This window comes from Varanus komodoensis, unplaced genomic scaffold (assembly GCF_004798865.1).
Source record: "Varanus komodoensis strain SLA01 unplaced genomic scaffold, ASM479886v1 scaffold38, whole genome shotgun sequence".
Classification (NCBI taxonomy): Eukaryota; Metazoa; Chordata; class Lepidosauria; order Squamata; family Varanidae; genus Varanus; species Varanus komodoensis.
Genome location: NW_025335909.1, coordinates 6,470,242 through 6,484,474, shown reverse-complemented (window position 1 = coordinate 6,484,474; position 14,233 = coordinate 6,470,242). Strand labels below are relative to the sequence as shown.

Genomic DNA, 14,233 nt, shown 5'->3' with positions numbered 1-14,233 from the left:
AGGATCTCCCAGACCACGTGGTTACATATCCTTTGCTGAATTCTCCTTCTAGTCTGATCATGCACTCTGAATCCAGATACATCTCTCTTAAACTGATTGGGTTTCTATTGCTCTCTGTTGTATTCCAAATTAACATTTCTCCCCTGTAGTTCCCACAGTGGACACAACCCGCACAAATTGGCTACTAGAAAGAATGGTGAAAATCAAACAGCCTGTTGTATTGGTTGGAGAATCTGGAACATCAAAGACAGCCACAACACAAAACTTTCTCAAAAACCTAAATCAAGACACAAATGTAAGGATCTTTATTTACTTAGGTATTTAATTCCATTTCTTTGCTGCCCCATAACCTGAAGTTTCTCTGTGCAGCTTACAAATGCTGAAAACAGCATATAAATACAATTGATAAAACAGATAAAAACAGTAAAATTAATATGTTTTAACTATCTTGCGTAATAAAATTATAAAGCCACATAAGGATCAAGATATTTAAGTGATTATACTTATATCCACTTTTTTCCTTCAAGGAACTCATGGCGGCTTCTGTAATCCTCCTGCATCTCTCTATCTTATTTTCACAACAACCCTGTAGGGTGGATTAGGCTGAGAGTCAGTGACCCAAAGTCACTCTGTGAGCTTTCTGACTGAGTGGGGATTAGAATTCCCATATCTCAGTTGCTTTGCACTGCTTTGAAATATTTGCAATTTGAGTATTGTTTTCTGTGTACTCTCCAAATGGTGACTAACTTATCACCTGCTTTCCTGTCCTTGGGCTTGCAGACCTCTCCCAGCTAAACCTATCTCAGAGTTGCCATGAAAATCAAGTGGGAGGTGATATTGTGCTGCCATCCGCTGAAAATACATCTTAATTCCACAGCAAATGGAGGGATGCTATTTGGGTTGCTTGTAGCAGCTGGAATTTTAAGTATTTTCTCTGATGAAAAATGCTCTGTTCCAAAGGATCTGAATTTGTTACGTAATGATAACATGCCAATATAACCTCTTTTCAGCATTTTACATCTATCCACACTGCTGTATAGAAAAGAAGTTATGGGTATGAGCCTTTCTTTCAAAACTGGCTACTTTTCATCTTATCCTTTCAGGTATTGCTTATCATTAACTTCTCCTCTCGTACAACTTCGATGGATATTCAGAGGAACTTAGAAGCCAACGTGGAGAAACGGACTAAAGAGACGTATGGGCCACCGATGGGAAAGCGCCTCCTTGTCTTTATGGATGATATGAACATGCCCAGGGTAAGGATTTGTTCACGTTATATTTTATTGTATTGTATTTCATTTATGTAAGCCATCCTGAGGCTTTCGCGACAGGATGGCATATAAATATTTTAAAGAAAGAAGGATTCAGACGAATGAGAGACAGTGTCAAGGCGCAGTACAGTCTTTTTATAGAGAAAGAGAGTGGATCTGGGTAGTCAGGAGAGGAAAGAGATGGATTTGGGGTTGGCTGCTGAGTCTCAGCCTAAATTACCCCCGGCTTGTTCTGAGGATAAAAGGGAGCAGCAGCAGAATGGTGGGATGTCCTGGCAGTGCTCTTGGTCTGCTGTGAGTCATAGCACACTCGTTCAGACCTGCAAAGCCGTTTGCCAGCTCATTGTTGGAAAAATTGCCCGTGCAATAATGTACATGTCTACTCAGAAGTCAGCCCCACGGCAGTCACTGGGCTATACTCAGTGAGCCAGTGTGGCGCAGTGGTGAAGAGCACAGATCGGGGACCCGGGCAGTCTGGGTTCCGGGGCCCCACACAGCCATGGAGCCCACTGGGCGGCTTTGGGCCAGGCACAGACTCTCAGCCCTACCTTAGGTCACAGGGTTGTCGTGGGGAACAGATTGAGAGCAGCAGGAGGCGAAGAATGACGTGAGCCCCTTTGGGTTCACTGTAAGAAAAAAGGTGGAATAGAAATCTCACACATGCATGTGTACTCCCAGGCAAGTACGTATAGGTTTTAGCCTGCATCATACCTATTTACGCACACCTTTGGCAACTAATCTTGTTCTACTATTCCTTTATCAGTGTTGTGGTTAATACTATTTCAGTTAGACTTACACTTCTAAATATTGTTTCTGTTCATTTTTAATTTATACTTGATCTTTCTTGCTGTTGATAGGTTGATGAATATGGGACCCAGCAACCCATTGCATTGCTCAAGTTACTCTTAGAGAAAGGCGCCCTGTACGATCGTGGCAAAGAGATGAACTGCAAGTTCCTCCGTGACCTCGGCTTTGTGGCTGCAATGGGCAAAGCAGGTGGAGGCCGTAATGAAGTCGATCCTCGATTCATTTCGCTCTTCACTGTTTTCAACGTTCCTTTCCCTTCAGATGTCTCCCTGCACCTGATTTATGCCTCCATGTTAAAAGGCCACACTTCGGTAATCTGAATTATTTATACAGAGGGATATTGATTAAAGGATGGCAGATAGACCAGAACAGACTGTAAATGCTTGGTAAACATTTGCCCTTAAATGTATCCTTATCCATTTGTTATGAATGGGAATCTATTGGTTGCTAATCCCCATTTGGAAAGGGGATTAAAGCTCCACTAAAGCTTATTAGGTATCTGTTTGACTTGTCAGTGAGACCAATTGCCAAAAGGTAACTGACCATTGTCAGAGATTGTAACCATCCTATATAACCCTTGAAAATATTGCTATATTTTCCTCTGTGCAACTCCTTTCACTGCATTTTTATTATATCCAGATGCCAACCTCCCAATTAATGAAAGATTCATTAATTGAAATACATAGCTTCTTCTGAATTTTGTTCTGATGAGCATTTGGGTTTGGGTGTCATATTAAAATCCACTTATGAACAGGCCTGGGTGTGCCATCGCAAGGGATTCTCATCTGGCCTTCAGCAAAACTACTGGATCTCAAGTCCTGTGGGTGATGGTAGGTACTGAAAAGATCCACCACTCAGTCCCTGACACCAAAACAAACAAACAAAAAGCACGCAGGTTCAGATGTTTATTTACCTCTGAGCATGTCTTTTTCTAGGATTATATCAACACACCATTAGGTCAGTTAACAATACCCTAACAATACCCCGTACCTATAATATTGACAATTGTGGTCCCATTAAACAATTCGGTAAGTAGTTCATTTAAGATAACGAGGAAAGGGAAAGGGGAAAAAAACTGTAAGGCCCTTCAAACAGCTGACCCTCAAACAGCAGAAGTGACCCTACCCCCCACCAGGATCCCATGTTTTGAGTGAGGAGAAGGAACCCTCCTCTCTTTCTGAGGTGTAGAGAAGTTACGTCCAACATAAAAATAAGTGAACAGTTTGTTCTGGATCATTTGTGATGGGAAATGTTATGAGAAAAATAAGCTTTAATGAAAAAAAAGTCTTTTGAAAAGATTCTCTCTTCCATCTTACCTTTGCAGACCTTTAATGAAGCTATAGCTGGAATTGCTGACAAGATGACAGCTGCTACCCTGGCACTTTATCAGATGATCGTCCACGACCTACCTCCAACTCCTTCAAAATTCCATTACATTTTCAACTTGAGGGATCTGTCGAGGGTTTACAATGGACTTGTTCAGACGACCCCAGAACGGTGGGCATGCAAGCGTCTGTTTTTTTGCTGCACTTGTTGCTCTATTCCAATTGTTCGTGTGACCCAAGCATGCCATGTCAGGAAACATCATTCCCATTTTGATGGCTCTGTCAGTAGCTAGTTTGCATTTGCAGAGTCAAGTTCACTACATCTCATGTTACTGTGTCTACTGATTTGACTTAGTTTTTGTTTCAATGCAGGTTCCAAACAGTTACTCAGATGGTGAGAGTATGGAGAAATGAGTGCCTGCGAGTTTTCCATGATAGACTAATCAATGAAACAGACAAAGCTCTGGTGGGTACTCCTCTTTTATTATTGGGAGTTTATTATTCATTTGACTAGTTCAAGATGGCAATGGCTCTAGCAGTTCTACTCTTTTGCAGTGAAACTGTCCACGCAGTTTCCTCCCTCCCTCCCATACATTGCACAGTCTTGCAGTCATGGGATGGATTTACAAAACTCACTAAGTCACTCTATGAATCAGCTGTGCAGCATGGAGAATTCAAGGAATGACCCGTGGTGCCCTCGACAGGCAGTCTGACTCGCCTTCCTCCTCAGTCTCCCCTGCCTGTCTTCAGTCACTACTCTTTTCATTCTGTTTTACTGTCCTGTTTTTTCAGCTATTTGGAATCTAGAAAATGTAGTTTGTCTCGTAGTTTTTTCATCCTCAGAAGATTGCAGAACATGTTTTCACTTTCATTCATTCAGTCATTCATTTATTTTAATGATCTATTGCAAGTGTACAAATGAGTTCTTATAGGTGTCTGATTTATGTATATTGGCTTCCCCTCGCCTTCTATGGCTCCTTATCAGAGCTTTCACTGCAGTAGTTACTGTGGGTCCTTATTTTAGAACAGAGGTTTTCTAATTACTGCTGATAATAAATCACAAGGACATCTGTGGCTGAGGTCTTGTGGGCAGTTTCTCTGTCCCCTTTCTAAGTATTTTGTCTTCCTTATTATCCAAAGCTTAATGAATATGGAACCTCAGCTCACTCCATTGCACATCAGTCTTCCTGAAAAGTGCCTTGCATGATTCCAGCAAAGATCATGCATGTAGAAGACACCTGGTTGCCCACCCGTGCTTTAGATAGTAAAATTATGGCTGGGAAAACCCAGACTCGGATTTCTGCTCACCGTCAAACTCTGGGGTGGCTCTGGTCCAGCAGCTCTCTCCCAGCCTTTAGCTGATGAACCAGTGCTGGTCACCTCGAAGTGCTAGTCAGACCTCAGTGGAGACATTGTCAGTAGGAACTGCAAATGCAAAGCGCAACAAAGGTTTTTTGCCACTCACGACTGTCCCTGCTCACAGTCTGCAATCTAAGACAACACAAGGAGAAGGAAATGGGGGGAAGGGCGGGGGGAAATTAATTATTTCAGCAGGGCTGGTAGAATGGCCCCACTTCCTCTCTCATCTCCAATATCCCTCATCTACTGGACTGGTTATTAGGTTCTCTCACATGCAAAGTTGGTTGGAATGAATCCTGTGGACCTTTGTTCATTTGATCCATTAATTAGCGTGAGGGCTCTTGGTCCTCAATAATGAACTTAACTCGTGTGCATTTTTTGGAATTTATTACAAGGTCCAAGGCCATATACAGACCTTGATTGAAGATAACTTCAAAGATGATGCCGAACATGCTATGAGAGATCCAATTCTCTTTGGAGACTTCAGAATGGCTCTGAATGAAGGCGAGCCTCGTATCTATGAAGACATCCAGGATTATGATGCAGCCAAAGCTCTCTTTCAGGTATAGAACCTAAATCAGGGAAAGGGTGGGTATTTTCATTTTAGAAGGTTTGATGATTGTACAGAAAAAAGAAGAGCATAAAACAAATTGGGATTTCCCCCCCTCCCCTGCATTCTTAATTATGTGACTGTGCAATATTATTCCACCATTGGTATTGACTACTATAATTTCATGCTCGGTATTATTATTATTATTATTATTATTATTATTATTATTATTATTATTATTATAACATTTCTATGCCGCCCCTTGCCGAAGCCTCGGGGCGGCTTACAACACATAATTGAAACCAAAAATAACAGTTTTGCAGATGATTACTTGCCTGGCATGCAGTCTTCTTTATGATCTCTGTCTGGTCCCCAATAAAACACAGTTAAGAACTTAAAATTCTGGCATGCTTTTTGTTCACCTTTTATGTTGTGTTTTTAACATGCTGCTTCTCAGGTGATGAATCATGTCCGCATACCATTTCTCTTTGGCTTCTCCCTTGCAGGAGATCCTTGAAGAGTACAATGAAACAAATACCAAAATGAACTTGGTACTGTTTGATGATGCCCTGGAGCATTTAACTCGCGTTCATCGAATCATAAGAATGGACCGTGGCCATGCTTTGCTCGTAGGCGTTGGGGGCTCTGGGAAGCAGTCTCTGGCAAGATTGGCTGCTTATACAGCAGGATGTGAGGTGAGCCGCTTGCTATTCATCCATCCTTATCCATTCATTCAGATTGTCCTTGAAGGCCTAGGTTTAAAAGTCCCTTCACTGAGGAAGACAAGTAATCAGTTGCTTAGGGCATGGCCGTATCAATTGCTCCCTCAGTGCTCTTGGGTCCTTGAACCTGGGGGCTTACAAGCATCCCCTGCAGAGCGGGAGCAATGGTGGAGGTGACTGCCACTTCCCTGCACCCCCCATTCTGCGTTTTAGCTGAACATCAGTTTCACCCCATCTAACTGAGGTACTTCAGCGTGGAAGGGATGGAGACCGAAACACTGTCAGGGCACATGGTATCCTAGCCGCTCCAGTCTCCTTCCTTCCCAGCCTCCTTATCTTCTCTCCAACCTCAGATGTAGGAATGCAAATTATACTATGAGAAAGTCTAGCGGGAGGGTCACAGGATCACTCTCGAATGTGCCTGAGCAAGACGGCCTTATTTATTTATTTATTAAAACATTTTTATGCCGCCCCATTTGCCGAAGCCTCGGGGCAACTTACAACAATAAGTTAGGTCAGCATAAGTAAAAATCTTGGAAGAGACTGGAGCTCAGACTGAGGAGGAAGGGGATTCTAGTTTAGGCGAATGCAAATCAGTGATTCAGATTACAATCAACTTATACCTCACCTTCAGGTCTTTGAAATAGTTCTGAGCCGAGGATATGGAGAAAACAGTTTTCGGGAGGACCTCAAGACTTTGTATACAAAACTTGGGCTCGAGAATAAGATAATGATCTTCCTTTTCACCGATGCTCATGTGGCAGAAGAAGGGTTTTTGGAGCTCATCAACAACATGCTAACATCAGGTGACTTGAGAAGTTTAATCTGCCTCAATTGGCCACTCTTTCTACTAATCTGAGGACTCGGTGGGGGAGGGGTCCTGTAGTCTCATTAATCCAACCTACTGCTTCATGCTGAAAATCCTACTTTAAAGAAGTATTCACACTGCAGCTGATTTGTATGGAAATAAGGAATGATGAAGCTCTGCCCTGAAAGTGCCATATAGTTAATAATGTCTAATTTGGAGTTTATCAAGTAAAATACTTTCCTTATTTGGCATGAGGAAGCCTCTCATTGCCCAGAAAAATCAGAGCTGACAGGACAGTTTTGTCACAGAGTAGTTCCCTCATGCTCCTCCTCTTCAGTTCATCCCTGTCTTACACCGAGGACTGCGCTTCTCTGAATTCATCTTATTGCTTCATTCTTATTAACCTCTTCATCCTGTTAGTTTCATCCTATTAGTTCCTACCCTATTTTGCTTCAGTCTGTGAGAAACGACATATTATAAAGCTAACATGAGGTTCTCAACCTTGCATTTGCCTCTTAATGTATGAAACAGCGGGCGGGCATTCCCAGGGGAGAACCGATGGGTGAGAGGAGGTGCTGGAACATTGCCATTCTTCCCCCAGAACCTCCCTGGACCTGCCACACCTTTCCCTTGAGCCAGGCTCTGAGAACCGAAGCCGTCCCGCCCCAGGGAAAGCCATGTGCAGGGGTGAACTGGGGCACATGGGAAGGACGAGGCACTAGCCATTCTTAGGGTTCCCTCCTGCTTAGGAGAGGCACGTGTGCTGGCATGTTGTGTGGCTACAGCCTCAGGTTTCCGTTCTTTCTTCCTCCTCCTCCCTGCTGCACTATTATTATTATTATTATTATTATTATTATAATAACATTTCTATGCCGCCCCTTGCCGAAACCTCGGGGCGGCTTACAACACGATAAAATACATGGAAATACAATAGCACATAATAAATTACCATTAAATATAAAAATACCAAAAATACATTGATTTACAAATATAAGATTAAAATTATCAGTATAAATTAAGTAAATAAAAATATAGGAGGAGAAAGAGAAGGAAGAAGAAGTTGCCCTGGCCAGATCATATGTTTTAACAATTAAAATGATGTTTAAATAAAAAGGTCTTTACCTGGCGCCGGAAAACCAGTAACGACGGTGCCAGGCGGACCTCTTTGGGGAGTGAGTTCCATAGGTTGGGCGCCACCGCAGAGAAAGCCCTCCTCCGGGTACTTACTCTCCTAATTTCTTTCATGGAGGGTTCCCGGAGAAGGGCCTCTCCTGCCGATCTCAGGGGGTGACTGGGCATATACGGACGTAAGCGCTCGTTCAGGTAGCCAGGACCCAAGCCGTTTAGGGCTTTATAGGCCATAATCAACACCTTGAAGTGCAGCTAGAAGTGGTTTATGTTCCTGCTGCAGGAGATAAGCCATCAGTGGGCTACCCAGCGTGAGTGGAGAAAGAAAGGGGGAGCACCAAGAAGTGGCAAATCTTTCATTCTGATGCCTTTTTCATTTAACAGGGATGGTCCCAGCCCTTTTCCCAGATGATGAGAGAGACAGTATTTTAAGCCAGATCACAAGTGAAGCGATGAAAGCTGGAGCAGCACCGGCCAAAGAAAGTGTTTGGCAGTACTTTGTAAGCAAAAGTGCCAACAACCTCCACATTGTCCTTGGGATGTCCCCGGTTGGTGATACTCTGAGAACACGCTGTCGAAATTTTCCAGGTACCAAACAGCCCCTTCAATATGCTGGCAGGTAACCCTGCTCTGTCCCTGAGATGCACAAATGTGAAGTTGATCAGTGGAACTAGGTGGTGAGCTCAGTTTTCATTAGTGTTATCCAGCCTTTGTGTGACAGCATGGTGCAGTCCAGCACATCTGGAAAGCACCAGGTTGGTACAGGCCAGTGTAGGACAACGGTTTTTGAACTGTGTTTCAAGGAAGCCTGAAGCAATCTCAGAAGCTGGGCTCGCTTTCCTGAAAACCGACTGCCCACTAGTTCCCGTGTTCCTGCAGAGTTGGCTGTGTTTTAGAAGGTTCAGTTAGTGTTTTGGCTGATACCCATGCTCTCGAAAACACAATATGCAGGGTTCTGTAGTATCCACACTGAGGGTCCTTTATCTCTATGAAGGTATTACCTGAAGTGGAAAGTTTGAAAACTGCTAGATGCCCGTTCTCAAATTACAGAGAAATCTGTTACAGCAGGACAAGGACAGTGCATCTAAGAGCATTAGGACCTTGCTAGCTCAGACCAAAGATGGTCTAATCGGCACCGTGCTCCCATAGCGGACAGCCGGATGTCCATGGGAAACCTCCATGAGTGTAATAGCACCCTCCACTCGTGTTTCCTAGCAACTGGTATACCTCTGCATCTGGAGGTAGCATATAGCTGTCCATCGTGACTAGTAATCATTCATGGCCTCATTCTGCATGACTGTCTTTTAGAGCCATCCAGGCTGGGAGCCTTCACTGCATCTTATGGCAGCAAATCCAAATAGTTAAATACCTGCTCTGTGAAGAAATGTGGCCTTTTTTCTGTCCTGAATCTCCTTCCAGTGAGCTGCATTGGATGACCCTAGACTTTACTAGTTTGCAAAAAGAAAAAAATGATCTCCGTCTCCTTTTTCCATGCATGCATAATTTGATAACCCCTTGTCCTCTCTCCCCAAGTCTACCTTTAGACTGCATTAGGCTTCCTGTGGACTATTAAATACATGATATTCAGGCAGCTGTGGTGTTGAGCAACAAAACGGTGGCACCTCTGTGAGAGCAGAAGACAGAGGAAGACCTGGGGGTGGGAAGGAAGGAAGGGAGGAAGGAAGGAAATATTCATTAGTTTCTCCATACCAGTTCTCGGCTGCAAACGAGTTATGTTCTTGCTGTTTACCTTCTTGTAATTTCCCTTAAAGGTCTTGTCAATAACACTGGAATTGATTGGTTCTTGCCGTGGCCTCCTCAGGCCCTGTATGCAGTAGCCAAGTTCTTTTTGGGTATGTAGCATCTTTACAGCAGGAGCTGAATGAGTCCCCACGGAGTGCACAAAAGCTTGTTCAGGGGGAGACACGTGGCTGTCCCAGGAGATCAGCCCAAGGCAGCCTTCCCCGAGCTGATGCGTTCCTGATCGGTTTGGACTGCACTGTTCATCAGACCCCGTACACATTGCCAGTGGTCCAGCATGCTGGAAACGGTAGTCCAAAATATCTGGAAGGCATCAAAGTCTGACCTACAGCTTTAAATCATACATGAAATATATGGAGTTTTCCCCTCGGTTCTTTTTGTGGGTCAGACTTCTCCAGGCTCAGGCTGCAAACATGCCACTGGGTGGGTGACAGAGTAGAGGAGCCGGTGTCAGACTAGATGGCCCAGGAGGCCCCTTCTGGCTCGCTTTGTTTCCATGTCACCCTGTCCACTAGTTTTCCAGGTCACCTTCCTCTGCTTTTAGTTCCACGAGGGGGAAAAAGGCAGCGGCTGATAGCTTTTCCTTTTTTATTTATGGTGTTTTTCACAAAAATAAAGAAAGAAGATTGGGTTCTCGGTGCACCACTCTCATATCGGAGAGTGCCGTCTGAGCAAAATAAAAATAAACCAGAACACATCAGAACGGAGGCTACCACACATGAACTAAAATAACCTTTAGGTTTAAATGCATCTTTAGATTGATGAAGGCAAGCATTCTTTAGTTTCTTGGGGGCAGCTTATACATTACAGCTGTCCGTCGAGCTCATTTAAACTGGTGCCTCTCTGCTGTATTTCTCTGCTGGAACAGAGATCCCCTTGACAGCCTTTTTGTGCTTTGATTTTTTTAAAAAGTATATGTTCATTCTTTTCCAGGGAACAATCCCCTGATCCCCTCAGAAAAATCCGAGGGGGTAATCGAGCACATTGTCATGGTTCATGGCTCAGTCGGACTGTACAGCAAAAAATTTCTGCAGAAGCTCAGACGCAGCAACTACGTCACCCCAAAGAATTACCTTGATTTCATTAATACCTATTCCAAACTGCTGGAGGAGAAAAATCTCTTCATTTTGGGTAATATTGATGTTTTAAATACATTTTACAAACTGTCAGATGACTATGCAAAGATAGAAAGGATTGTTTGGCACCAGTAATCCATTTCCATTACTAGCAAGGCTGTGCATGTGAGGGTATGCATATACAGAGAATATGTAGGAGGCCTTACAGAACTCACACCCTAAGAATTTTGTCTGGTTTGCATATTCACATGAACATCCCAAAGTTTTGCTTTTCAAACAATTAAATGAAATGCTTATCCTTGTTCTCTGAACAAAATGTGTAAAATGTGTATATCGGGGAGAAGAGCGTACACCGTATATACACAATACACATGTTGTTAGTACAAGCACATACACAAACAGGATAGCCACCATGTACAGCCACCTCCTGCACTGCAAAGGTTTCTCCTCCTTTCCCCCAAAGCTCAGTGCAAACGTCTCGAGGGCGGTCTGGACAAACTCAAAGAAGCGACCGTGCAGCTGGATGAGCTCAACCTGAAGCTGGCTGAGCAAAGGATCGTGTTGGCAGAGAAGTCAGCTGCGTGTGAAGCTCTTTTGCAGGAGATTGCCACCAACACAGCCATTGGCAAGTAGTTTCCACAGCTTTCCTGGGCTGCTCTGGGCTTCCACAGGCTTTACCCCAGAAGCTCGAACTGGGCCAGGGCAAATAGTGGGGTGGATGAATTTTCCAGGATTTTGGTGATGAAGCTGGTGACTTCCTGTCACAAATTGTTACTACATTTTATTATTTTTATATCCTGCTCTTCCTTCCTCTTCCAAGGAACCCAAGGCAGGTCCATGGTCTGCCTCCTCTTCATTGTATCCTTACGACAACTCTGTGACGTAGGCTAGACTGAGAGGCAGTGAGTGGCTCGCTGGGCTTCATGGGCGACTGGAGCACTGGCACCCAGCTCTCCCCCGAGCACCAGTCCAGCATTCGAACCGCCACACCACCCCGGCTTTCTCGTTTTATGTCCCGCCAGTAATTTTTCCTTTCCCCCAATCTCACTTCTCAGCTGAGGAGAAGAAAAAACTGGCTGTGGAAAAAGCCATAGAAATAGAAGAGCAGAACAAGATTATAGCAGTAGAGAAAAGGGAAGCTGAGACCGCCCTGGCGGAGGCCATGCCCATCTTGGAGGCAGCAAAACTGGAACTTCAGAAGCTTGATAAATCTGATGTCACAGAGATCAGGTACTTTGGTTGGTGCTGTTTGCATAAAATCAGCGAGGCCAAGGATTTCGCACAGGAATGCTGGTGATGCTTCTTACTGCGGCCCATCTAGCATGCAAGCAGTGTGTTTCCCTTTGTGCTGCCGTGAGCGCTCTGTACAGTTGAGTTCCTCCATCTCTTGGGGGAATGGTTAAGCAAAATTGGATTAGTTCTGTTCAGTAGCTAAAAGGGAGGGAAATTACATGCAGGGAGCTGATTTGATCACACGACAGCATTACTATTATTAGTAGCATTAATTTCATTTCTATACTGCCCCGCAACCGAAGCACTGCTTTCAGCTGCACTGGGTCCAGATTAATATCTCGGCCATTTCAAAGAGCTGTTTTTGACTTTCAAAACCCTGAATGGCTGGGAGCCAAGATAACTGAAATTTCACCATCTCCGTGCAGTGAGGGCTGCAGCTGGCAAATCAGCCACTGCTGATAAAAAGCACTCTGGGTCCGAGTCTCCACTTGTTTCTCACAACTGTGCCAGTTTAGTAAGCCCCCACCAACTGCAACCCAGTCCTTTAAAGGGAACCTTTTCGAACAGGTTCAACACTCTTCCCACCTGGCTGGATGAGCCATGCACCAACAGCACCCAAGTATGGATTGAACTAGCCTTCATCCAGTCCGTTGCAATGCATTCCCCCACCTGTTGTGAAGAAGGCTAGAGTTCCTCCCGATTTGTTTGAGGGATGTGCTGGTTCTCAGGGAAGCAGGAGTGGTGTTCTTCTTGGCCCAGCATAGTTACACTAAGGGTCTGTGAGGCCTGGTATTTCATGGATGGAGAAAATCTATAAAGGAGCCAATGATCTCATTCAGTTGACCATGAAAACTAATATCCTGAGATGTGATTAGTGTGGAGGAATGGAAATGGAAGTACAGTTTGATCTGAGTCAGAAAACATGAAGTGCCATTTTAACACTGAGGGTCTTGATGTTGGTCGAATTGTTGCATGAATGAAGCCTTGTGAGAGCAAGCTTTTTGTCTCTTGTTTGCCCCAATTTGGATTTTTAAAAAATTCCAGGTCTTTTGCTAAGCCCCCGAAGCAAGTGCAGACTGTTTGCGAGTGTATCCTCATCATGAGAGGCTACAAAGAATTAAACTGGAAGACAGCCAAAGGGATGATGTCAGAGGCCAACTTCCTGCGCTCACTCATGGAAATCGATTTTGATTCGATTACTCAGACCCAAGTGAAATCAGTCCGAGGTAAATGGCTCAGCAGCAGAATTTATCATGCCCTTGGAAATGAATCTCACAAATGATCCTGCAACTGACACGGCATCCTTTTCTTAGCCCAAGGAAATCTAGGGAACAGGCACCCCCTCATAGTATAGGATACTACTTCTTTCCAAAGGCAACAGACCACTGACGAGGCCAGCTTATTAACTCGGCGCTCAGTTTTTGCGAAATTGTAGCTACTTCTGCCAGCTTCTCCAGCATAACAAACACAAAACCATTATTTTTTAGAGCTGAAGACTGCATGTATTTTTATGAATAAAAATTAGTAGAGTTGTCAAGCAAATTAAGAATTTGAGTTGATCATGTTATTTATTAACTTTTAGTTAATTAATCACCTGCCTTTTAGATACTTACTCAGCATTTTTCTCCCAGAGAGTGGAATAAGTATTGTATAACCTGCAACAGAGTTAATGGAAGCTACTATTCCTTGTTAAATGAAAAGGCCATGTTAATTTCTCTGGTGAAAGCATACCAAAATGGCCTTTGTTGTTGTTGTTAGTTGCGAAGTTGTGTCCAACCCATCGCGACTCATGGACAACATTCCTCCAGGCCTTCCTGTCCTCCACCATCCCCCAGAGTCCACTCAAGCTCACAAAAATGGCCTTAAGAAATAACAGTTCCCTTGACCTGCAGATTTATCCACCAATAACGCATTTGTTCTTACCTCATTGGTTAGTAAAAAGTTAATTTCATACACGTTTACTCAGAAACAAGTCCCACTGAATTTATTATTATTATTATTATTATTATTATTATTATTATTATTATTATTATTATTACATTTCTATACCGCCCCTTGCCGAAACCTCGGGGCGGCTTACAACATGATAAAATACATTGAAATACAATAGTACATAATAAATTACCATTAAATACAAAAATACAAAAAATACATTGATTTACAAATATAAAATTAAAATTATCAGTATAAAAT

The 14,233-nt window shown here is 43.5% G+C and overlaps 1 protein-coding gene across 2 annotated transcripts in view; it reads left to right on the top strand.

The window, feature by feature from the left end:
* The window catches only part of DNAH10 (dynein axonemal heavy chain 10), a 66,319-nt gene that overhangs the window by 35,444 nt on the left and 16,642 nt on the right, over positions 1 to 14,233 (top strand). For both annotated transcript variants that reach the window (XM_044440640.1, XM_044440639.1), the window contains 14 exons: positions 150 to 295; positions 1,104 to 1,256; positions 2,129 to 2,389; positions 3,403 to 3,575; positions 3,776 to 3,869; positions 5,158 to 5,325; positions 5,819 to 6,007; positions 6,669 to 6,840; positions 8,355 to 8,558; positions 9,743 to 9,823; positions 10,665 to 10,862; positions 11,271 to 11,432; positions 11,863 to 12,037; positions 13,085 to 13,266. In XM_044440640.1, the coding sequence (XP_044296575.1) occupies positions 150 to 295; positions 1,104 to 1,256; positions 2,129 to 2,389; positions 3,403 to 3,575; positions 3,776 to 3,869; positions 5,158 to 5,325; positions 5,819 to 6,007; positions 6,669 to 6,840; positions 8,355 to 8,558; positions 9,743 to 9,823; positions 10,665 to 10,862; positions 11,271 to 11,432; positions 11,863 to 12,037; positions 13,085 to 13,266 (2,358 nt within the window). The remainder of the gene's footprint in view (positions 1 to 149; positions 296 to 1,103; positions 1,257 to 2,128; positions 2,390 to 3,402; positions 3,576 to 3,775; positions 3,870 to 5,157; positions 5,326 to 5,818; positions 6,008 to 6,668; positions 6,841 to 8,354; positions 8,559 to 9,742; positions 9,824 to 10,664; positions 10,863 to 11,270; positions 11,433 to 11,862; positions 12,038 to 13,084; positions 13,267 to 14,233) is intronic.